Source organism: Geotrypetes seraphini, chromosome 8 (genome assembly GCF_902459505.1).
Source record: "Geotrypetes seraphini chromosome 8, aGeoSer1.1, whole genome shotgun sequence".
NCBI classification, from domain to species: Eukaryota; Metazoa; Chordata; class Amphibia; order Gymnophiona; family Dermophiidae; genus Geotrypetes; species Geotrypetes seraphini.
In genome coordinates, this window is record NC_047091.1 from 191,677,801 (window position 1) to 191,704,515 (window position 26,715).

General features: G+C 42.6%; 1 protein-coding gene across 1 annotated transcript in view; it reads left to right on the forward strand.

Moving 5' to 3' along the window:
* The window catches only part of LZTR1 (leucine zipper like transcription regulator 1), a 115,723-nt gene that overhangs the window by 41,263 nt on the left and 47,745 nt on the right, over positions 1-26,715 (forward strand). The window contains exon 11 of the mRNA XM_033955529.1: positions 12,993-13,085. Within this exon, the coding sequence (XP_033811420.1) occupies positions 12,993-13,085 (93 nt within the window). The remainder of the gene's footprint in view (positions 1-12,992; positions 13,086-26,715) is intronic.

Below are 26,715 nucleotides of genomic sequence, written 5' to 3' on the forward strand. Positions count from 1 at the left end.
CACCGGGCGTGTCTCCTCAGTTCTTACTTTTCCGCAGAGCTGAGAAGTCAGTCTTCGACTCTCTGCGCAAAGTTCCTTCGCTTGTGCCTTCTAAGTCCACGGTTTTGATTTTAACTGATCGTAATCGCTGATTTTCATCGTATTTTATTGTTTAAAAAAAAAAATTGGGGGGGGCGTGGCTTGGCGCGCGTGATATATGGACGTGTGATCATGTCGCTCCGTTCCCCAGGCAGCAATATATAACATAATATACCTTAATTTGAAGAAATTTCAAGTTTCTCTTGGATCTGGAGTTATATAAGAATGGCGAGCACAAGACAGGGAAAGATCGACTCGGCTTTTGCGAATGCTGGCACGGCAAAGCGCCTTAAACAAGATATGGTTGCCGCTAAAGCCCCGCTTCCGGATGAAGAGGAAAGTGGGAGGAAAGAAATAATGGCGGAACTGAAAAAAATCTCGCAACAAATTCAAAAAAACGCAGAAAGCATCCATGAAGTAAAAGAAGAGGTTTTAAACATAAATAGACAGTTGGAGGCAGTGAATCAGAAAATGGCCGTTTTAGAATCCAGAGTGGAGCAGGTAGAAATGGCTGCAGCACAAACAAAGGAAGATAATAAACTGATCAGAGAACTGCAGAAGAAACTGGTGGATTACGAAAATCGTGGAAGGAGGAAGAATATTAAAATTATTGGATTGGGAGAAAATTTGGAAGGGGACAATCCGATACAATTTTTGGAAAATTTACTTCCAAAATTACTTCAATTAAATACAAGGTTCCCATTAGAAATCTAACGTGCTCACAGGATTCCTTTTAAACGGTCAGCTGGAAATTCAAAGCCTAGACCTCTGATCTTTAAGTTGTTAAGGTTCAGCCAAGCAATGGAAATACTGAGTTTGGCAAAAGCAGACAGGAATTTAAACTATAAGGGCTCTAAGATTATATTTTTGCCAGACTTTGAAAAAGGCACTGTAACTGTGAGACAGCAGTTTCTTCAATTAAGAGCTCAGCTGAAGGAAAAGGGTTACAAGTACGGGTTATACTACCCGGCAAGAATGAGAATTTCTTTGGGAAACAAATCACTTTATTTTGATGACCCGGAAAAATTGAAAAACTTCCTTACAAATCCAGAACCTATGTCTATGTGAAGCTGGTCAAGAAAGAAGAAAGAAGAAGTGAAGCAGATTGACTGTATTAAAAATTTATTTTAGATCTTGCTAATATATTTTAGTTAATTAAAATATCAGGGTATATTGGCAAAGGGTGACATAATAAGATATTTTAATAAGTAGTAGATATGATATAAATGAACAGATATTGTTGAAAGGATATAGAGATATATGGAATTAAATGAAGTTGATATGAATTTAAATATTTTAAGTAATAAGTTATGTCTTTTAAAGATTTCTGGGTATGGATGGGGAGCATTAATTTAACTAATAATAAAATATTATGGGACAAATATTAGATTATTAAACTATTAAAATATGGGGATAAAATTGAGATAAGAAATGTAATTTCAATGCTTTTACAGATAAATGAATTTCTTCGGATGAGTATTGAAGGTTAATATATTAATTGATTTATAGGTATGATGATATTTAGATTGAATATATTTTTAATAATATAGGAATTGAACTATTTTTAAAGGTTGCCTGGGGGGAATGTGGGGTTACATTTCCTATGTGCGTTACAAGTTTGGGAGGGATAGGGTTGGGGGAGTATTAATAATTTATTTAATGATGAATTTGGGAAGGAAAGAAGATGGGCAGTTGAATATTTGGAGGGAGGGAGTGGGTGGGATAGGGATTAGGGGATTAATGAATATTTTTGTTTCAGAGTACATTTGGAAAAGAAAAGAAATGAGAATTTAAAAGATTTACTATTGGAAGTTATGATTGAATGGGTGTCTGATCATTTGACAATAATTATAAATTATGTTATTATTAGAATGGATGTATATTTTAAAGATGATTAAGTTTTTTTTCGTTGAATGTAAATGGCCTCAATCATGTAATCAAGAAAAGGAAAATGTTAGATTTCCTTAAGAAACAAAACTCGGATATATATTTCATACAAGAGACGCACTTATCAATTAATGAATCTAGGAAGCTGGAAGGTGGGTGGATTTCAAAATGTTTTTTTGCTCCGGCGAATGGGAAGAAGGCGGGGGTGGCAATATTAATAAGTAAGAAATGTTTAGCAAATTTTCAAATGGTTGCTGCAGATCCCTTGGGAAGGTGGGTACATGTCAAAATGAGCATGGGGAATAATACTCTTGATTTGTTTAATTTGTATGCTCCAAATACTAATCAAATGGAATTTTTCAAAAATATGCAAAAATTATTGTTACCACTGGCTGCTTCTAATCTGGTGGTGGCTGGAGATTTCAATGCTGTAATGGATCCGATAATGGATAAAAGTCCAAGTAAAATTTTAAAATCATTAGGTTTAGATAATTTGGTTCAATCTTGTGATTTAACAGATATATGGCGTATTCTTCATTTTAATGATCGGGAATTTTCTTTTTGTTGTCAAGTGCATAATTCTTTTTCAAGGATTGATTATATATTTGTTTCAAATAAAATAGCTCAGAAAGTGAATAAAGCCATCATAGATCCGATAATTTTATCTGATCATGGTGGTGTATGGATTGAACTAAAATTGGATGAGCAAGTGGATACAAAGTAAATCCACCCATCGGAGGCCGCCTCCTTCATTTCTACCACCGATGGACTACTATCACCACAGACCTCTGGGTTCTTTCCATCATAAAAGAAGGATACTCCCTTCAGTTCCACCAAGCTCCTCCGGAGCACCCTCCAAGAGAGTATCCTTCCAACTTGACCCAGACCGCCCTTCTTCTTCAGGAAGCCCAGGCCTTGTTACAGCTGGGGGCTGTCGAACCGGTCCCCCAGGACCAACAGAACAAGAGGTTTTACTCTCGATACTTCCTTGTTCCAAAGAAGACGGGCGACCTGCGACCCATCTTGGACCTCAGGGTACTCAACAAAATCTGGTCAAAGAAAAGTTTTGCATCACTGTACCCCCTCCTCAAGCAGAACGACTGGTTATGCTCTCTGGATCTCAAGGAGGCCTACACTCACATTCGAATTCATCCAGCCTCCCGTCAATATCTCAGATTCAGGGTGGGACACCTTCACCTCCAATACCGAGTGCTACCATTCGGCCTGTCCTCATCACCCAGAGTCTTCACCAAATGCCTGGTTGTGGTGGCCGCAGCACTCAGGAGCCATGGCCTCCAGGTATTTCCTTACCTGGACGATTGGCTCATCAAGGATTCCACATCTCAGGGAGCCGCTCTTGCGATCCAGAAGACAATTTGGTTACTGCAACATCTGGGATTCGAGATCAACTTCCCCAAATCCTACCTGCAACCTTTCCAGACTCTTCCCTTCATCGGAGAGATTCTGGATACTACCCAACTCAGAGCGTTCCTCTCGCCCCCACGCAGGGATGCTCTCCTTCATCTCTGCCACTCAGTATCCTCTCGCACGTCCATCAATGTCTTAAGATCCAACCTACCACCCTCCACATCCAACCATCTGAACTACCCTGTCGCCCAACACACAAACGATCCCAGAGTAGACATGTACTGGAACAACTTCTCTATCCCTACCTGGAATCACTTCAGCAAACTCTTCTCAAAATACGTCGATTCATATTGCAGACTAGACAACTGCCCACCAAACGTCATGAAAGTTGCTCCAGTCCCCTTGAAAGCCTCGCTATACGATTGGCTCTCCTCCCTATTACTGTCGGGTACATTTCCAGAGGTGTTAGGTCACATACTGATCACACCTATTGTAAAAAAAAACAAGGAATCCATCAAGCTGACATCCAACTACAGGCCCATTGCAAACATTCCCTTCTTTGTAAAGCTGATGGAAGGCCTGGTAAACCAGGACTTAGTATCTTACCTGGACAAATTCAACATTCTTCACGACAACCAATCAGGCTTTCGATCCAGGTTCAGCACGGAAACGGTTATTGCCTCATTACTGGACTCCCTCCTGAGCCTATTCAGCCAAGGCTCCAATGCACTAATCCTTCAACTAGACTTAAGCAGCGCCTTTGACTTAGTCGATCACACCATCCTAATTGACTGCTTGGAGACTATTGGTCTCTCAGGCAAAGTACTAAAATGGTTCCGAGGCTTCTTGACTAAACAAACGTACCGAGTCTATAGCGACAATATCCAATCCTCCAGCTGGGTTAACCCATTCGGTGTCCCACAGGGTTCCCCCCTATCCCCCACTCTGTTCAACATTTACCTCGCCCCACTGGCTAATCTATTGCAAAAATTAAATTCTATATCTACGCTGACAATATCATCATACTCCTGTCTCTAACAAGCCTGAACCCAGAGACGAAGGTTCATCTAGCACTAATTCTAAAACAAATCGAAACATGGATGACAGAGTTCAAACTGAAGCTCAACCCCGAAAAAACCGAATTCTTCCTGGCTAGCCCAAATGACAAAATCAAAGATACTACAATAATCCTCAATGGACAGAACTTCCCTATTGTCAATACCATAAAAATCCTAGGAGTGACACTGGACCGCTATCTCACCCTAGATACGCATTCAGAGCTTTTAATCAGAAAGGGCTTCTTGACACTATGGAAACTTAGAACCATCAGAAAATACTTCGACTCAACATCATTCCGCTTACTGGTGCAATCCTCCATCCTAAACCACTTGACTATTGCAATATTATTTATCTGGGGTCGCTCAAGAAAACCATTCAAAAACTCCGAATCATACAAAACTCAGCTGTGCGACTGATTTTAGGCCTAAAGAAATGGGATCACATAGCCCCCTACTACCAAAAACTCCACTGGTTGCCCCTGGAGGCAAGAGTATTGTTCAAATTTGCTTGTCTCTGTTTCAAATCCACTCTCGGTTTGGCCCCTCTGTACCTGGTCTCCCACTTCAAACTAGACTGCTCCACCAGGCCTACACGTAGAATACGCATGTTCAGCCACCCTACAATAAAAACCTGCCGATACAAAAGATTCCTTGACAGAACGCTGGCCTTCCAAGCAAGCCTACAGAACGACTGGCTAAGCAGCACCATCATACACTCCTCATCCTACCTCAACTTCAGAAAACTAATCAAAACCAACCTGTTCACCCGATTCTTGTCCAGGAATGCCTAAAGTCTTCACTGCTTTCCCACACTGTATGACCTACCCTTCTTTGTAAATCTCCTCGACCTACTTCCTTTTGACCAAAATCTCCCTAAGCCTTCACTACTTACCCCACACTGTACGACCTGCTCCCTATTGCCTCACTCTTATTGCAAACCGTCCCTACAATGTTACCTTCTCTATACAAACAGTCATGCACTCAAAGCCTTCTTGTTTCTGTTTTTTCGCTGTATGTTCCAGCTCTTCTATTTTGCACTGCACTGAATGGTACTCAAAGACTTCATTGTTTTTTTCACTGTATGTCCAGCTCTTCTTTATTGTAAACCACCTCGAACTAACTTGGCTTTGGAGGTATATAAACAATAAATTCTTATTATTATTATCTCAGCGAGACAAATGATGGTCCTTCTAGGCCACATGGCCTCTACAGTTCACGTGATTCCGTTTGCCAGACTTCACCTCAGGATCCCCCAATGGACCCTGGCGTCCCAGTGGTCCCAGACGTCCGACCCTCTGACTCGCCTCATCCGGGTCACTCCTGCTCTACAACAGTCTCTTTGCTGGTGGATGCTCTCCTCCAATCTATCCAGAGGCTTGTTATTCCACACCCCCCACCACCAGAAAGTCCTCACGACTGACTCGTCGACTTATGCCTGGGGGGCCCATCTGGATGGCCTCCGCACCCAAGACTACTGGACCAGCACGGACCGCCAGTGCCACATTAATCTTCTGGAACTCGGGGCAATCTTCAACGCTCTCCAGACCTTTCAACATCTCCTTCGCACAGACAACCAGGTCGCCATGTACTACGTGAACAAGCAGGGAGGCACGGGATCGGCCTCCCTCTGCCAGGAAGCTCTGAAGGTGTGGGATTGGGCGACTCGCAACAACACCTTCCTCAGAGCGGTCTACATTCAGGGAGCAGACAATGCCTTGGGAGACAGCCTGAGCCATCTTCTGCAACCTCACAAGTGGACCCTCAACTCCACGCCCCTGCATCATATCTTCTCTCTCACCTCAGATAGACCTATTTGCAGCCCCCCACAACTTCAAACTGCCTCACTTCTGCTCCAGGATCTACACCCCTCAGTGCCTCGAGGCAGATGCATTCCTCCTGGACTGGACGAATCGCTTTCTATATGTGTTTCCTCCATTTCCCCTCATCCAAAAGCTGAAGTCAGACCATGCCAGACCAGATCCTGATTGCTCCACGGTGGCCCAGACAACCTTGGTACTCCCTTTTACTTCAACCATAGATAGGAGTAGAGGTAGGTTATAGGAATAGAGGTAGGTTATAGAAATAGTCAGGGACCACTGCTCAGGCTAGCTGAACTGAGAAGACACACCCGTGCATCGGGCGGTAAGGCACTCGCGCATGCGCGGTGTGGGCAACTCGAAACTTTGAGTTTTCTTCAAAGAAGTGTCCGCATCGGGGCTCCGATGGATCACGTCATCCATTAGTGAGAATAGCTGCCTGCTGTCCCTGGATAACAACTGTTACGGTAAGTAACATTGCTTTTTCTGGGGAGGTGAGTTAGCAAACTGACTCCTCAGATGTCAGTTTCCAATACATTGACTCAGTCTGACATTCCTAGTGACTTCGGTCAGCTGGAGGTGAGGAGTGGCCTAGTGGTAGACCTGCTGCCTCTGCAACCAGAGGTTAGAAACATAGAAAAAGACGGCAGATAAGGGCCGTGGCCCATCTAGTCTGCCCACCCTAATGACCCTCCCCTATTTAACTCTGTGCAGAGATCCCACGTGACGATCCCATTTCTTCTTAAAATCAGGCACGCTGCTTGCCTAGATCACCTGAGGTGGAAGTCTATTCCAGCGATCAACCACTCTTTCGGTGAAAAAGTATTTCCTGGTGTCGCCGTGCAATTTCCCGCCCCTGATTTTCCATGGATGTCCTCTTGTCGCCGTCGGACCTTTGAAAAAGAAGATGTCTTCTTCTACCTCAATACGGCCCGTGAGGTATTTGAACGTCTCGATCATGTCTCCCCTCTCTCTGCATTCCTTGAGTGAGTATAGCCGTAATTTATCCAGCCATTCCTCGTACGGGAGATCCTTGAGTCCCGAGACCATCCAGGTGGCCATTCGCTGGACTGACTCAAGCCTCAGTACATCCTTGCGGTAATGAGGCCTCCAGAATTGTACGCAGTATTCCAGATGGGGCCTTACCATGGATCTATACAACGGCATAATGACTTCAGGCTTACGGCTGACGAAACTCCTACGTATACATCCTATGATCTGCCTAGCCTTAGATGAAGCCCTCTCCACTTAATTGGCAGTCTTCATGTCTTCACTGATGATTACCCCTAAGTCCCGTTCTGCAACAGTCCTTGCTAGGATCTCGCCATTTAGGGTGTAAGTCTCGCATGGATTTTGACTGCCAAGGTGCATGACTTTGCATTTCTTGGCATTGAAACTCAGTTGCCAGGTCCTAGACCAATGCTCCAATAGGAGTAGGTTGTGTTTCATATTGTCCGTTGTGCTCTTGCTTGTTATATTACACAGTTTGGCGTCATCGGCGAATAACGTTATTTTACCTCGAAGCCCCTCAGCCAAGTCCCTTATAAAGATATTGAAAAGGATCGGGCCTAAGACCAAGCCCTGTGGCACTCCGCTGATCACTGCCGTCGTTACGGAGGGGGTGCCGTTCACCACCACCCTCTGAAGCCTATCACTAAGCCAGTCCCCAACCCATTTTGTCAAAGTGTCACCTAATCCTATAGAACTCATTTTGCACAACAACCTGCGGTGTGGGACACTATCAAATGCTTTGCTGAAGTCCAAGTACAGTATACAATGTCCAAGGACTCTCCAACATCGAGCTTCCCTGTCACCCAGTCAAAGAAGCTGATCAAGTTAGATTGGCAGGATTTCCCCTTGGTAAATCCATGTTGATGGGGATCCCGTAGATTCTCCACATCCAGGATCTTATCTAATTTTCCATTAGTTTGCTCACTATTGATGTGAGACTCACTGGTCTGTAGTTCTCAGCCTCTGTCCTGCAACCTTTTTTGTGGAGTGGAATGACGTTAGCCATTTTCCAGTCCAACGGGACTCTACCTGTACTAAGGGAGAGATTGAAGAGCGCGGATAGTGGTTCCGCCAGGACGTCCCTTAACTCCCTGAGCACCCTGGGGTGTAGGTTGTCTGGCCCCATTGCTTTGTTAACCTTGAGTTTTGACAGCTCACAGTAGACACTGCTTGTTGTAAACTTGAAATTACTAAACGGGTCTGCTGAGCCATCCTTTTTCTGTAGCTGAGGGCCAGAACCCGGCGCCTCGCGGGTGAAGACCGAACAGAAGAACAGATCAAATCCCAGTGCAGCTCCTTGTGACTCTGGGCAAGTCACGTCATCCTCCATTGCTCACTGCTTTGAATGTGTAACCACAAAATGGCGATATACAAGTCCCATTGCCTTTCCATTCCATTACCTCTGGTTACTTACTGAGAAAGTAAACTCTTTAGGGAAGGAATTTATTCTAGACAGATGGGCTTCAGAAGGAATCCACTCCAGATTTTTCATTCTGCCTCTGCTGTACTTAACTAGGTTCTTTAGCTCTACCTATACTGTATACTTTGGAGGAAAGGCAGGAGAGGGGAGATATGATAGAGACATTTAAATACTTATGTGGCATAAATGCACATGTGTCAAGTCTCATTTGAAAGGAAGCTCTGGAATGAGAGGGCGTAGGATGAAGTTAAGAGGTGAGAGGCTCAGGAGTAATCTAAGAAAATATTTTTTTATAGAAAGGGCGGTAGATGCGTGGAACAGTCTCCCAGAAGAGGTGGTAGAGACAGAGACTGTGTCTGAATATCAAAAGGGCCTGGGATAGGTGCGTGGGATCTCTTAGAGAGAGGAAGAGATAATGGTTATTGTGGATGGGCCATCATGTTTCTATGTTTCTACAGTTCTTTCCTTCTGCATGCGTGCCTGCAGGAGTGTTTGTTCTGCTCTCCCCATTTTATTATTTTTAATTCAATTTAATTTTGTCCCTTTCAGATTGGGGGCCAGCTCTCAGCCTTTCTTCCCGCCTGGATGCGCGTTACATTCAGTAAGTGGGTCTTGGACATTGTTCGGTCAGGCTACAAGCTGGAATTTGCCCGGCCTCTGCCAAATTGGTTTGTGGACTCTCCTACAGGTTGTCAGTTCAAAGCACTCAAGGTTCAAGCCACCGTTCAGCACTTGCTGGATATTCAAGCTATAGAGCCGGTGGCACCCGAACACTTGGGCTCAGGCAGATACTCTATATACTTTCTCTTGCCAAAGAAAGGCTCAGAAGATTGGAGGCATGTTCTGGATCTTCAGCTCGTAAATGCGACTCTCAAGGTTCTACCCTTTTCAAATGGAGGCCGTGCGTTCGGTCATTGCAGCAGTGGCCCAGGAGAGTTTCTTGCCTCTCTGAATCTCACGGAGGCTTATTTGCACATTCCCTTGTTTCCGGTCCACCACAACTTTTTGCGGTTTATGTTCTGGAACAGCATTACCACTTCTCGGCTCTGCTTTTTAAGCTGGTGACAGTGCCTCGGACCTTCACTTAAGTGATGGTTGTCATGGCAGCTTACCTGTGAAAGATGAGTCTCCAGGTTCACCCTTACTTGGTCGGCTGGCTGATCAGAGCTCCCTCATTGGCCGAGGGACGGCGCACGGTGGAGCAGGTGCTGGAGGATCTGGGCTGGATTGCCAACTTCAGGAAGAGCTATCTGATGCCCACACAGTCACTGGGATACCTGGGAGTTCTTTTCGACGCAGCTGCAAGCCATATCTATCTACCAGCAGCCTGCAGGCAGATACTTTGTGCCCAGATTTCTTTCCTTCTAGAGCGGCAGGCTCCATTGGCATGGGATTATCTTTAAGTTCCAGGATCGATAGTTGTCACGCTGGATGTGGTTCCTTGGGCAAGGGCACACATTCGTCCTCTTCAGCATGCTTTGCTCTCTCGCTGGGCTCTGCACAGGGATGCCATGCAGGTTTGTCTACCTTGGACTCTAGAAGCCCGAGCAAGCATGGACTGGTGGCTCTCCCTCAATCGCTCCACAGGAGCATACCGCTACATATTGCCTCCTGGAACGTGATGATGAGATGCCAGCCTTCAGGACTGGAAAGTCCATTGCAATCGATATCCTGTCCAGGGGAGTTGGACACCCTCTCAGTGAAAATGGTCAATCAACCGGTTGGAGTTCAGAGCCATTTGGCTAGCTTTGATGAGATTGCAGAAGACTCTGGAGGGCCAAGTGGTCAGGGTCTTCTCCAACAAAGCGACGGCAGTAGCCTACATCAATCGCCAGGTAGGGATCAAGAGCATTCCTCTGGCTCAGGAAGCCCGCCTTCTTTTTCATTAGGTGGAATGTCACCTTCTAGTGCTGACAGTAGCGCCCATGGCGGGAGTAGACAATGTTCATAGTAACATAGTAGATGATGGCAGATAAAGACCCGAATGATCCATTCAGTCTGCCCAACCTTATTCAATTTAAATTTTTTTTAAATTTTTTCTTCTTAGCTATTTCTGGGCAAGAATCCAAAGCTTGGGTTCCAACTGCCAAAATCTCTATCAAAACTTACTGCAGCTATCTATATCCTCCCAGCCATTGAAGCTTTCTCCAGCCCATCCCATATACAGACACAGACCGTGCAAGTCTGCCCAGTACTGGCCTTAGTTCAATATTTAATATTATTTTCTGATTCTAGATCCTCTGTTCATCCCACGCTTCTTTGAACTCAATTACCATTTTCCTCTCCACCACCACTCTCGGGAACGCATTCCAGGCATCCACCACCCTCCTATCATTTTCGTTGCCCTCCTCTGGAACGCTTCAAGCCTCACCAATGACCTGTACAGGGGCATCAACACCTTCTTCCTTCTACTGGCTACGCCTCTCTTTATACATCCCAGCATCCTTCTGGCAGCAGCCACTGCCTTGTTACACTGTTTTTTTGCCTTTATATCTTCGGACACTATCACCCCAAGGTCCCTCTCCCCGTCTGTGCATATCAGCTTCTCACTTCCCAGCATATACGATTCGTTCCGATTATTAATCTCCAAATGCATTACTCTGCATTGAATTTTAGTTGCCAGGCATTAGACCATTCCTCTAACTTTTGCAGATCCTTTTTCATATTTTCCACTCCCTCTTCGGTGTCTACTCTGTTACAAATCTTGGTATCATCTGCAAAAAGGCAAACTTTTCCTTCTAACCCTTCAGAAATGTCACTCACAAACATATTGAACAGGATCGGCCCCAGCACCGAACCCTGAGGGACTCCACTACTCACCTTTTCTTTCTCCGAGCGACTTCCATTAACCACCACCCTCTGGCGTCTATCCAACAGCCAGTTTCTAACCCAGTTCACCACTTTGGGTCCTAACTTCAGCCCTTCAAGTTTGTTCAACAGCCTCCTATGAGGAACTGTATCAAAGGCTTTGCTAAAATCTAAGTAAATTACATCTAGCATATGTCCTCGATCCAGTTCTCTGGTCACCCAATCAAAAAATTCAATCAGGTTCATTTGGCACAATTTACCTTTTGTAGAGCCATGTTGCCTCGGATTAAGTAATCCATTAGATTCAAGGAAGTATACTATCCTTTCTTTCAGCAACACTTCCATTATTTTTCCAACAACTGAAGTGAGGCTCACCGGCCTGTAGTTTCCTGCTTCATCCCTGTGACCACTTTTGTGAATAGGAACCACATCTGCTCTCCTCCAATCCCCAGGAACCACTCCCGTCTCCATAGATTTGTTGAACAAGTCTTTAATAGGACCCGCCAGAACCTCTCTGAGCTCCCTCAGTATCCTGGGATGGATCCCATCCGGTCCCATCGCTTTGTCCACCTTCAGTTTTTCAGGTTGCTCATAAACACTCTCCTCTGTGAACGGCACAGAATCTACTCCATTTTCTCGTGTTCAAGTAGACTTCTTCAGCAGACAGATTCAGGATCCAGGAGAGCGGCATTCCAAGGAATAGTACGGCGCTGGGGTTAGGCCCATTTCGACCTTATGGCTACGACAAGAAACAAGAAAGTGGATTGCTTCTTCACTCGAAGATCCGAGCCCGGAAGCGAGGGGCTCGATGTTCTGGTGTAGCCATTGCCTCAGGAGATTCTGCTGTATGTCTTTCCAACTTGATCAATGGTCGACCGGGTCATTCGAATGATTGTGGCCCATCCGGGCTGCATCATTCTTGTGGCTCCAGATTGGCCTTGCAGGCCATGGTACGCAGATCTGATGTGTCTGTGCAGAGGTTGCACAAATACATACATATACATACATGAGTACAGAGATCTTGAGAAATTGCCTGTTCCACCTTTCACCAAAAGTATAATTTGTCCCATTTTTATGTGGCCTCGCACCTTTTCCAACCCAGAGGGCTAGAAGTGATGAATTTAGGGGGAAAAAATGGGGGTGGGGCGGGGCAGAATGTCTGGTAGATAGGGTGGAGTAGCCTACATAGTAACTCATGGTTCCTTGGACGTTTTCTGGGGTGGTGTCTATTTTTCATTCTTCTATCATTGTGCATTATGTTTGCTAGTACATGGAGCTAGCTGGCAATGAGACATTTGAGGGATTTTATCTAGGATTTGCTGAGTTCAGTGATGGGTTGGCTGGACAGCTGTACACTGCCCTTGAAGATGCCTGATTTTGGTTCTCCTTTTTGGACCAGTAGAGGGGGAGGGGCTACCGAGGCAGCTGTCGCAGCCCCAGGTTGGGAGCATTGATTATTGGCACATCACATCCTGGAAATACTGAGAAGTAAGAGCATTGGATTTAGAACTATCCTCAGTCCCTGAACTGTGATTTTTCTTTCAGTTTTCTTCCTACCCAAAGTGTACCTTGCATGAGGATTACAGACGATTGTGGGAGAACCAACAGTTTTGTGACCTGGAATTCATTCTGGGAGAGGTGAGGTTTATGTTTTTTAAATTTTATTTATTGCCACTTAATGCTGAATTAGGTCACGTGGCCTTTGCTGCCTGAGGATGGCCTTACCCAAGGCAACCCTCTGGGTCAGATTCAGATTGAAGTTGCTTGCTTTATTCCTTTATTTAAGCTGAACTATTTTGAACATAAGAATAGCCTTACTGGGTCAGACCAATGGTCCATCAAGCCCAGTAGCCTGTTCTCACGGTGGCCAATCCAGGTCACTAGTACCTGGCCATATCCCAAGGTGTAGCAATATTCCATGCTACCAATACAGGGCAAGCAGTGGCTTCCCCCGTGTCTTTCTCAATAACAGACTATGGACTTTTCCTCCAGGAACTTGTACAAACCTTTCTTAAAACCAGCTACGCTATTCACTCTTACCACAACCTCTGGCAACGTGTTCCAGCGCGTAAGTATTCTCTGAGTGAAAAATATTTCTTCCTATTGGTTTTAAGAGTATTTCCCTGTAACTTCATCGAGTGTCCCCTAGTCTTTGTAATGTTTGACGGAGTGAAAAATCAATTCACTTGTACCTGTTCTACTCCACTCAGGATTTTGTAGACTTCAATCATATCTGCCTTCAGCCGTCTCTTTTCCAAGCTTTTTTTTTTTTTTTTTGGATCAGTACATTTTTATTAAGTAGAAAGAAAATGGAATGCAAAGGTTGTGGAACAGTAATAAACACGAATACCTCATAGCCTACCATAATGTGCCCAGTGAGAAGTCCATTAACCTCTTAAGTTAAACCTCTCCCATCCTCAAGTTAAACCTCTCCCATCCTCCGCACAGGCTGCGCTTGGCCCCCTTCTCTAAACAACTTCCCCTTTAACCTGTCCCATCAGAAGGTTCAAATACCATGAGGGTTGTAGCAACCCTCTTAGTCAAGACATCCAGTCTTCTAAAGCTGGTCCAATCGCTTGCTTCCAGTGGGCCACAATCTCACATTTAGATGGGGAGAGACACAGTCCAGCACAGTCTGTCTGTCTGTCTGTCTGTCCTTATGGGATTCATGTGAAGAGTGTGCTGCTTTTTTTTTTTTTTTCTAGGGTCAGGGAGATTAAACAAGAACTGCTGCTTTGGCTCAACTGGCGTAGCTGGCGAGCTGTGGGGATGTTTTGCTGAAGGGGCTTTTTTCTATGCAATTTCCAACATCCGAATGCCGACCTATGGGATAGCTGAGTCTTCCGTGTTGCGGACCAATAGAAACATAGAAGATGACGGCAGAAAAGGGCTACAGCCCATCAAGTCTGCCCACTCTGCTTACCCACCCCCTGTCTATGCCCTAATGACCCAATTTCCTTATCTTGACCCTCGTAGGGATCCCACATGGGTATCCCATTTATTCTTAAAGTCTGGCACGCTGTCTGCCTCGATCACCTGCACTGGAAGCTTGTTCCAATGATCAACCACTTTCTCTGTGAAGAAATACTTTCTGGTGTCGCCATGAAATTTTCCGCCCCTGAGTTTGAGCGGGTGCCCTCTTGTGGCCGAGAGTCCCTTGAGAAAGAAAATATCATCTTCCACTTCGACACGTTCCGTGAGGTACTTAAATGTTTGATCATATCTCCCCTCTCCCTACGTTCCTCAAGAGGGTAGAGCTGCAATTTGTTCAGTCTCTCTTCGTACGAGAGACCCTTGAGTCCTGAGATCATCCTGGTGGCCGTCCGTTGAACCGATTCAATTCTGCGCACATCTTTACTGTAATGTGGCCTCCAGAATTGCACACAGTACTCCAGATGAGGTCTCACCATGGCCCTGTACAACGGCATTATGACTTCAGGCTTTCGGCTGACGAAACTTCTATTGATACAACCCAATATCTGTCTTGCCTTAGATGAAGCCTTCTCCACTTGATTGGCAGTTTTCATGTCTGCACTGATGATTACTCCTAAATCTCGTTCTGCTGAAGTCCTAGTTAAAGTTTCTCCGTTCAAGAAGTACGTCCTGCATGGATTTCCGCTTCCGAGGTGCATGACCTTACATTTCTTAGCATTGAAGCCTAGCTGCCAGGTTGAGGACCAACTTTCCAATGTAAGCAGGTCCTGCGCCATATAATTCTGTAAACTGCATTCACTTACTATATTACATAGTTTGGCGTCATCGGCGAATAGTGTTATTTTACCTTGAAGCCCTTGAGTCAGATCCCCTATGAATATGTTGAAAAGGAGTGGACCCAGGACCGAGCCCTGCGGCACTCCACTGGTCACCTCCGATGTTTTAGAGAGGGTACCATTAACCACCACCCTCTGAAGTCTGCCACTCAGCCAATCATTGACCCATGCAGTTAGTGTCTCTCCTAACCCCATCGATTCCATCTTGCTTAGCAGCCTGCGGTGTGGGACACTGTCAAAAGCTTTACTGAAGTCCAGGTACACGACGTCCAAAGACTCTCCCAAGTCCAACTTTCTTGTTACCCAGTCAAAGAAGCTGATGAGATTGGATTGGCAGGACCTACCCTTGGTGAATCCATGCTGACTGGGATCCCGAAGATTCCCTTCATTCAAGATCGTGTCCAATTTGCTTAGATCGTGTTCAATAGGCGTTGAACTGACTGGTAACTGGCTGATGCAGGGGGATTACAATGGGATGGGAATTGGAGGGAAGAGGAGAGGATTGTAAACATGGAAGTGATGTGGCAAGCATGGCCTTTGAGACTTGGGCAGTACGTTGGAGGAGAATTGCCGCTATAGTACCTGTGGGTTTCCTACTCAAGTTAGTTTATACTTAACTGTCAAAGTTTTATAGGACTTTTTTTGTAGGAAGGCGATTAGTAGATCCCAAAATAGACGTGTTCCAAGAAATTGAAATGGTGAGAAGAATAGAATGATGGTAGGAAAGTAAACGTTATTTGCTACAGAAATGGCAATAGAAGGAGACAGAATGATATGATTTGATTTTCTTGACTAACTTGAAGCTGATGTTCCTGTGCTGGCTCTGGGTCATTTTGTCTCTCGTTAACTTACGTTTCCTGCCTGGTGGTGAGATACAATATATTTGCTGCATGGAGGGAGAGAGACAACAAAGGTAGTGGGAATGATTTTATTTTTTAATTTAGTGATTGAATTGTGTCAATTTTGAGAATTTACATCTGCTGTCTGTATTTTGCACTGTTCAGGAAGAAATGCATTTGTTTCTTTTTCTCTGGGGTTGTACAACATACAGAGTCTTGAATCTTAGGGTTTCGTTTGTATATATTTTAGTTTTTGGTCCCGTATTTGCATTGGAGTTATCTGTGTTCTGGTAGGAATGAATGCTGAGAAGCATAAAGTGTGCTTATCCCAGGACAAGCAGGCAGCATATTCTTAACGCATGGGTGACGTCACCGACGGAGCCCCGGTACGGTCCTTTTTAACTAGAAAGTTCTAGTTGGCCGCACCGCGCATGCGCGAGTGCCTTCCCGCCCGACGGACGAGAGCGTGGTCCCCAGTTTCTTCGTTTCCGCGGAGCGAAGAAGACGCATGTGGTTTCAACGGCCGTTGAAAACTTCCTTTTTGTCTTCCCACTCGCGTTATTTTCTTGTTTTTTCTCTTTTTCCCTTCGGGTTTCTTTTCCGTTCTAAATTGTTAAAAAAAAACAAAAAACCTTTGTTTTTTTCTTTATTTTTCAGGCCGGCCCCAGCGGGGCCTGTTGCCATCATACAAGCCTCCGGGTTTGATTTTGCGGAGGCCGTGTTCCCATTCATGTCCCCGCAGCCGGGTTTTAAGAAGTGCCAGCGGTGTGCACGCCCGATCTCCCTCACTGACCCACACAATTGGTGCCTACAGTGTTTGGGTCCTGAGCATCGGGCGGACTCCTGCACCCGCTGTGCTACTCTTAAAAAACGTACTCTGAAAAATCGACAAATCCAGCAGAACATCCTCTTCGGCACCGCATCTGCTATGGAGCCGTTTCCGTCGACTACGGTACCACCAAAATCGGCACCCACCACTTCGACGACGCCCGATCCTTCATCGGCGTCGCTGGCGCCAGGTAAGCCGGCTAAGAAGCCTTCCACCTCCCTTGAGCGCCCCTACCGGCTTCACGCCGACCCCGAAAACGCTCCGCCCCGATCTCGGTGAGTGCCTCGTCATCGGCCTCCTCATCGCCGGGGCGTGGAGCGGCACCTAAGGAACCAAAGCAGAAAAAAGCGGTTCCGGTGCAACCACTGGATGACCGCATCGCGACCATCCTCCAAGACAAATTACAGGAACAGCTGCAGCAACAACTCCAACACCTGTTACCGACCCTCCTGGCACCGCTCCTTTCGGTACCAAACCGGCCCGAGCCTCGTGCCGTAGGGTTTCGTTTGTATATATTTTAGTTTTTGGTCCCGTATTTGCATTGGAGTTATCTGTGTTCTGGTAGGAATGAATGCTGAGAAGCATAAAGTGTGCTTTCTGTAGTTTAATTTTGTGGTTAACCATTATGTGTTGTTAATAAGATTATATTGTGTGTGTATATATGAAAAATGAATGGAAAAAATGGTGTTACAATTAGTTCTATTATGGGGGTGGGATCTGGGGCGGAGATTGGGTGGAGATGGGCGGAGTCTGGCCTATGACTTAGCCCAGTGTTCTTCAACCGCCGGTCCACGAACCGGTGCCTGTCCACAAAATAATTCTTTTATTTCCGCCGGTCCATAGGTGTAATAAGGTTGAAGAACACTGCTCTACCCCCTAAATATTTATAGACAATAGACAACAGTCGCCTTAATTTCCCCAAGACTAACCATAAGTTTTCTGAATGTTCCACATCATGGTCTTCCCTCAACCATTTCTGAGTCCGCTTATAATGTTAGATCTGTAAGTTGAGATGTTTATACTATAAAGTTGCTTTTTTTTTCCCCCCCAATTCTTTATTAATTTTTTCATCTTACATCAAGTGTACAATATTACATCAATTGAATCATACACATCACTTGAAAATCTTTCTTTTATCATCTTAAATACATAAACTAACCTCCTCCCTCACCCACCCTTTCCACAAATACTGTAATCAAAAATATCATACGTGTGATATTTATAAATATTGATTAAACCTATAATATAGCTATATATCACCCCCCTCCCATTATTGTAATTATACTGTCAGTGTAAAAAGGTGTCTAATCATTACAATATATTAACAATGGCCCCCAAATAAGAGCATAAGAACATAAGCAACCGGCAAGGGAGGAAGTGGGGCCATTGGATGATGGAGACAAAAAGGGAGTGATAAAGGAGGAAAAAGAGATAGCTGACAGGTTGAATAAGTTCTTCACATCAGTCTTCACGAGGGAGGACACATCCAATATTCCAGAACCCGAGGAGATCGTAAATGGGGATCGGGATGAAAAGCTGGTCCAACTAGAGGTAAGCCAAGAGGATGTCCTCAGGCAGATAGACAGACTAAAGAGCGACAAATCACCAGGTCTGGACGGCATTCACCCAAGGGTACTCAAGGAACTAAGGAATGAAATAGCAGAGCCACTTCGCCAAATATGTAACCTATCCTTAAAAACTGGAGAGATCCCGGAGGACTGGAAAATAGCAAATGTCACGCCCATCTTCAAGAAGGGTTCAAGGGGTGACCCGGGAAACTACAGGCCGGTGAGCTTGACCTCGGTCCCGGGAAAGATGAAGGAAGCACTGATTAAGGACAGCATCTGTGAACACATAGAAAACAATGGACAGCTAAAGTCAAGTCAACACGGCTTCTGCAAGGGTAGGTCATGCCTCACAAACTTATTGTACTTCTTTGAGGGGGTAAACAGCCAGGTGGATAAAGGGGAATCCATCGACATCATTTACCTTGACTTCCAAAAAGCCTTCGACAAGGTACCACACGAACGACTGCTTAAAAAACTGTGGAAACACGGGGTGCAAGGGGAGGTCCACCGATGGATCAAAAACTGGCTGGCAGGCAGGAAACAGAGGGTTGGAGTAAAGGGCCATTACTCAGACTGGCAATGGGTCACGAGCGGAGTTCCGCAGGGGTCGGTGCTAGGACCGCTCCTGTTCAATATATTTATTAACGACCTGGAGGCGGGAACAAAATGTGAGGTTATTAAATTTGCGGATGACACCAAACTCTACAGCAGGGTTAAAACCACGGAAGACTGCGAAGATCTGCAAAGGGACCTAACGATACTAGAAGAATGGGCCAAAAAGTAGCAAATGAGCTTTAACATAGGGAAATGCAAGGTCATGCATGTAGGGAAAAAGAACCCGATGTTCAGCTACAAAATGGGGGGATCACTGCTAGGGGTAAGTAACCTTGAAAAGGACCTGGGAGTGATGGTAGACACAACATTGAAGGCGTCGGCACAGTGCGCCACAGCCTCAAGGAAAGCAAACAAAATGTTGGGTATCATTAAGAAGGGTATCACGACCAGGACGAAGGAAGTCATCCTGCCGCTGTATCGTGCAATGGTGCGCCCGCATCTGGAATACTGTGTCCAGTACTGGTCGCTGTACCTCAAGAAGGACATGGCGGTACTTGAGGGAGTCCAGAGAAGAGCAACTAAACTGATAAGGGGTATGGAAAACCTCTCATATACTGACAGACTGAAAAAGCTGGGGCTGTTCTCCCTGGAAAAGCGGAGACTTAGAGGAGACATGATAGAAACCTTCAAGATCCTGAAGGGTATAGAAAAGGTAGACAGGGACAGATTTTTCAGATTATGGGGAACCACAAGTACAAGGGGGCACTCGGAGAAATTAAAAGGGGACAGGTTTAGAACAAACGCCAGGAAGTTCTTTTTCACTCAGAGGATGGTGGATACATGGAACGCGCTTCCGGAGGCTGTGATAGGCCGGAGCACGTTACAAGGCTTCAAAGAAGGTTTGGATAGGTTCCTAGAGGATAAAGGAATTTAGGGGTACAGATAGGAGTAGAGGTAGGTCATAGGGATAAATGGGATACCCATGTGGGATCCCTACGAGGGTCAAGATAAGGAAATTGGGTCGTTAGGGCATAGACAGGGGGTGGGTAAGCAGAGTGGGCAGACTTGATGGGCTGTAGCCCTTTTCTGCCGTCATCTTCTGTGTTTCTATATGTTTCTATTCAACCTACAATGAAGGTTCTGGGGGTAATACTGGATCAAGTTCTAACTATGAAAGACCATGTGGACTCCCTAGTCAGAAAGGGGTTTTTTACTCTCTGGAAACTTAGGTCCATTAGAGCATACTTCGACGCTTCAGCATTCAGAATTCTGGTACAATCCCTAATACTAAGCCACCTTGATTATTGCAACATTACCCATCTGGCAATCACCCGGAAGCAAATGCAGAGACTTCAACTGATCCAAAACGCAGCAGTCAGGTTGATCTTCAGACTGAAGAAGTCCGATCATATAACCCCTTCCTACCGACTCCTGCACTGGCTGCCAATGGAGGCACGTACGAAGTTCAAACTGGGATGTCTCTGCTTCAAAGTATTATCCGGTCTAGCCCCTAAATATATAACAGACCTCTTCTCATTCCCAACCAACAAACATGAGAGAAGAGCACACCAGAAATTCGTTTCCCCACCAGCCAGAGGATGCAAATATAAGAGACACCATCAACAACTTCTATCATACCAAGCAGCCTTATGGGGCAAAGACTTGGAAAAACTAATTACACACTCAAACAATTATGGTGAATTTAGGAAACACCTAAAAACATACCTGTTCTCGAAATACCTAGGTAACGAATCAGAACAATAGCCCCCATCGCAATCCCTCCCCAAATTAGATCTTGTAAACTGTTAACCTCTAATCTCTAACTATGAATGTTCCTTTCAATTTATGGAATTTTTCTAATTCATTGTAAACCGCATGGAACTTCACGGTCCTGCAATATATAAACTGTTGTTATTATTTTTATTGTTGCTACTATCAGATATTCACTGCTACACTCTGTAATTCGATGTCTGTGCAGTTTATCTTCATTGTAAACTGCCTAGAAGTCGCAAGATTGTTGGCGGTATATAAGAATAAAGTTATTATTATTATTATAAATAGAATTGTATCATATGATAAAGCTACATGGTTTTCTAATAAACAATTAATTTGAGACCAAATTGATTTCCAAAAGGCCATGATACAGGGACAAAAGTAAATTAAATGATCTAGAGTCCCTGCTTCCAGATTACAGTGCCAACATCTATTAGACTTAGAGCTATCCAACTTTTGTAATCGAACTGGGATCCAAAATGCTCTATGTAACAAAAAGAACCAAGTTTGTCTCATAGATGCAGACACTGTACATCTCATTCTCCAAGACCAAATTCATGGCCATTGAGATGCAGAAATTTGATGCTTAATCTCAATGCTCCAAATGTCTCTAAGACCAGTCTTTGGTTTTTTATTCATATATCCAGATATCAATTTATACCACTGTGCGGCCTGGTGTCCCAAGAAATCCGCCTGAAAGCATAAGAATTCCAGACTATACTGATTGTTAAGATTTTTCCATTCAGGGAACCCCTCCTGAATAGCCTGCTTCAGCTGCAACCATTTAAAGTTTTGTGGTTTGTTTAGACCATATTTATGTTGCAGCAGTGAAAAATCAAGCAGTTTACCATTTAAAATAACATCACCTAAAGTCCGTATACCTGTAATAATCTAATGCTTCCATACGACTTTAAAACCGCCAATTTGAATCTTGGAGTTTAGCCATAAAGATTGATTTGTGTATTGGATTTGGAGTTAAATTGCTGTCATAACGCAATGTTTTCCATGTGTCCATCAATATTCTGTTCTCTTTATATTTCTTAGGCATCTTAACACTGAGAACATGAGATAAGTTTATAGGAAACATGAGTCCCATTCCAAATACAGCCAATCTGGGATATTTTCCATGAGCTCTGGGAGGACCCAATACATACCCTGGCATAAAATATAGGCTTGATGATACCTGTAAAAGTTTGGAAAATTTACCCCACCCTCCGCAATTGTTTTTTGTAAAGATACTAAAGCAATTCTAGGCATTTTACCCAGCCAAACAAATTTTGTAAGAATACCATTTAACTTTTTATAAAAGGACCCTTGAAAAAAAACTGGTATCATACTCATTTGATAACAAACCACAGGCAATATCATCATTTTAATAGTTTGGACTCTCCCCCACCAAGAAAGATGTAAAGGATTCCATTGCTCACACATTTCTGTTACTTTTTGTAATAAAAATTTTTCATTCTCTTTCATTGTGTCTTCTAGTGTATTTTTTATTCTAATACCTAAATATTTTAATCCATCTTCTTTCCATACAAATGAGAATGAATCAAATAAGCCTTTAGTACAATGTACATTAAGTGGAAGAATTTCTGATTTGCTCCAAATTATCTTGTATCCTGAAAATTTTCCAAATTTCTCTATCAACTCAAGCAAACATGGAATGGTAATTTCTGGATTTCTCAAATAAAGCAGTATATATCATCTGCATATGCAGATATTTTATATTCCCAATCTGGACGAGGAATACCTTGTATCTCCTTTGCTTGTTGAATGGCTAATAACAAGGATTCTAATACAATATCAAAAAGCAAAGGTGATAATGAACAGCCTTGTCTAACCCCCCTTTGCAAGATAAAACGCTCTGATAAATTATTATTAATGTTATAACCTTGCAGCAGGGGAGCTATACAATGTCTGAATCATTTGTATAAATCCTGAACCTATACCAAACCAATCTAATGCCTGATACATGAAAGTCCATTCAACTCGATCAAAGGCCTTCTCCGCATCCAAAGAGATAGAGAAAGCCGGATCATTCATGGCTTTTGTTAAATTTAACATATGAAAAGCCAGTCTAGTATTACATTACATTACATTAGGGACTTCTATTCCGCCTATACCTTGCAGTTCAAGGCGGATTACAAAAGAGCTAACTGGACATTTCCAGTGAAGTTACAACAGTTTTGTTTTGGTTTTTGTTTTTTTTGTTTTTTTATTACAAGGGAGGAGAGGTAGCTGGATTAATTCCGGAAGAACTTGCAAATTGGATATTAAATTGACTGTACGTTACTGTGTGATATAACAAATAGATTACAGTTAGAGTACAAATAAGATTACGTTACATTTCAGGGATCTGAATACTTGGTTGGTGTTTTGGGGAGGAAGAGATTATTTAAGTGGAGGTTTTGGGGGAGAATTTATCTAGGAGGAGGAGGAAGGGTTGGGTTAAGATATCTGGATAAGAATGTCTCTTAGCAACAAATCCTGTTTGGTGCATATCAATAATAAAAGGGAGAGCCTTAGCCAATCGTAAAGCCAATATCTTAGCTAAAAGTTTTCCATTAACATTAATTAACAAGATAGGCCTGTAGTTTAAAACCAAAGTGGGATCTTTGTTTGGCTTTGGCAAAACAATTGTTAATGATTCTGCCATAGTACCTGTAATACAACCTTTAGTCAGTTGAAACTGATATAAATTTAATAAGTAAGGTAAAAGGGTACTTTGAAATGATTTATAAATCTCTACTGTAAAACCATCACCACCTGGAACAGATCCAACTCTAAGAGACTTCAATGCCATATAGGCTCCTTTAAACTTCTTTTTATATGTTCAGGAATCTTCGGTCCAATAATTAGATTTAAAAATTCTAAACCATCTTTTTTCCTATCTTCATAAGGCTCAGAAGAATATAGGTCTTTATAAAATTTTAGAAATTGACTTGCTATTTTAGTGAATAAAAAATGCTCTGCTTCATTTAAATTAAAGGCTTCAGACTCTCTTGGCAGATGGGTGCATGTGGAAATGAGCATGGGAAATACTACCATGATGCTGTTTAATGTATATGCCCCTAATTCGAACCAAAATGAATTTTTTAAGACTCTTCAACAACTGATTCTTCCACTGGCTATTTCGAATTTAGTAGTAGCTGGGGATTTCAATGCTGTTATGGATCCTTTGATGGATTAAAAACCCAAGAAGAATTATGAAATCATTAGGATTAGATAATTTTATGCAATCTTGTTACTTGAAAGATATTTGGCGGTTACTTCATTTTGATGGTTGGGAATTTTCTTTTTGCTCTCATGTTCATAACTCTTTTTCAAGAATAGATTACATTTTTATTTCAAATCAATTAATACATCAAGTGACACAACTGCCGTTGATCCAATCATTTTGTCAGATCACGGTGGGGTGTGGATTGAACTTAAAGTTGTAGATCAGGGTATTAATAGACCTATATGGAGATTTGATAATACATTGCTTGCTGATCCAATATTTTGGGAGAATCTTCTAGTAAAAATGAAGGATTATTTTCAGTTTAATGATACGGATGAAATCTCTATGGAAGTATCTATGAGAGGACAAATTATTTCTTATTCGGCTCATCTTAAGAAACAGGTTAAAAAACAATTTTCTGATTTAGAGAAAGAAATTAAAATTTTAGAATCAAAATTAATAGAAAAGTGGGAATATTGTATACAGCAGGATCTTTTAAAGGTTAAAGACAAGTATAATGAGATTTCATCTAAATTGATGAGGGAAGATTTATTTTCTCAGCAAACATTGTATTATGGAAACTCAAATAAGGCGGGAAGAATATTGGCAAACTATCTTAAAACGAAGAAAAGGAAAACAAAATTAATTGCCATTAAGGATGAGAAGGGTGAAACTTTTACTCAAATTGAACCTATCCTAAAACAATTCTTAAAATTTTATAAATCTCTTTATTCTTCTGAGACTTATTTAGATAAAGAAAAAGATGGTTTAGAATTTTTGAAATTATTAGAGAGTCCTAAAATTCCTGAACATATAAAACGAAGTTTGGAAGAGCCAATATCATTAAAGGAATTAGGAACAGCTTTGAAGTCCCTTAGAGTTGGATCCGCTCCAGGTGGAGATGGTTATACGGTAGAGTTTTATAAATCATTTCAAAATTTCCTATTGCCTTATTTATTAAATCTTTATCAGTCTCAACTTATTAAAGGTTGTATTATAGGCACTATGGCAGAATCTTTAACTATAGTTTTACCAAAGCCAAATAAAGATCCCACTTTGGTTTCAAATTATAGGCCTATTTCTTTAATTAATGTAGATGGTAAACTTTTAGCTAAGACATTAGCTTTACGATTGGCTAAAGCTCTCCCTTTCATTATAGATATGCATCAAACAGGATTCGTTGCTCAAAGACATTCATCTCATAATACTAGACTGGCATTTCATATGCTATATTTGACAAAAGTCATGAAAGATCTGGCTTTTTCTGATGGATTCTATGGGTCATCAGGCCGCACAGTGGTATAAATTAATATCTGGATTTGTAAATAAAAAACCAAAAAGTGGTCTCGGGGACATTTGGAGCATTGAGGTTAAGCATCAAATTAATGCATCTCAATGGCCACGACTTTGGTCTTGAAGGTTAAGATGTACAGTGTCAGCATCTATGAGACAAACATGTTTTTTACTTTTGCATAGAGCTTTTTGGACCCCTGTTCATTTACAAAAACTAGATAGTTCTATGTCTAATAGATGTTGGCACTGTCATCTTGAAGCTGGGACATTAGATCATCTTTTATTCTATTGTCCATTTATATTATTATTTTGGAAATCAATTTGGCCTCAAATAAATAGGATGTTGGATAATCCGGTAGCCTTGACATATGATACTATTTTATTTGGAACGGCAATGAGAGCAAATAGTCAAATTTCGTCAAATAACAATAAACTTTTATTTATTTTGACTGGAGTAGCAATTCAACAAATAACTGGAAAAGCGGAGACTTAGAGGAGACATGATAGAAACCTTCAAGATCCTGAAGGGCATAGAAAAAGTAGACAGGGACAGATTTTTCAAATTAAGGACCACCACAAGTACAAGGGGGCACTCGGAGAAATTGAAAGGGGACAGGTTTAGAACAAACGCTAGGAAGTTCTTTTTCACTCAGAGGGTGGTGGATACATGGAACGTGCTTCCAGAGGCTGTTGTAGACAAGAAAACATTAAATGGTTTCAAAGAAAGTTTGGATAGATTCCTAGAAGAAAAAGGGATTGAAGGGTATAGATAGGTATAGACCACTACTCAGGCGATGGGCCTGATGGGCCGCCGCGGGAGCGGACCGCTGGGCAGGATGGACCTAGGGTCTGCCTCAGCGGAGGCAACTTCTTATGTTCTTAACATACAAATGGAAAAATTATGACAGATTAAATTATAACTTTTGGTGGAATTCTGTATGTCATATGTAAAATGGAACATACAATAGCAACACAAAAAGGATATTTTGGTAAATCTCAGAAAATTTGGAGACCATTAACAGACTTTTGTAATGAATGATAACATTTTCCCAAAGTAAGATATTTGATAGAAGGGAAAAGGGTGGGTATTATTTTTATTTATCTCATAATGCATATGAATATATATATATATATGAAATTCTGTTACGGGAGGGGATGAGGATGGGAGGGTTTCTATTTAATAATAATTGTTTAGATATTAGGTGTATTACATAATATTCAAGATATTATAGAATATAAATATGTAATGAAATGTTATATTTAATGTGTTATATGAGAGTTAATCAAGTGTGAGAGTTAATCAAGTGTGTATTTATAAGTTCATATGATTTTATCTAATACACTTGTAGGTGTTCAAATATGTTTATTGATTTTATATCAAAAAACAAAACACAAATATATTCAGTAAGGAATGCATTGAG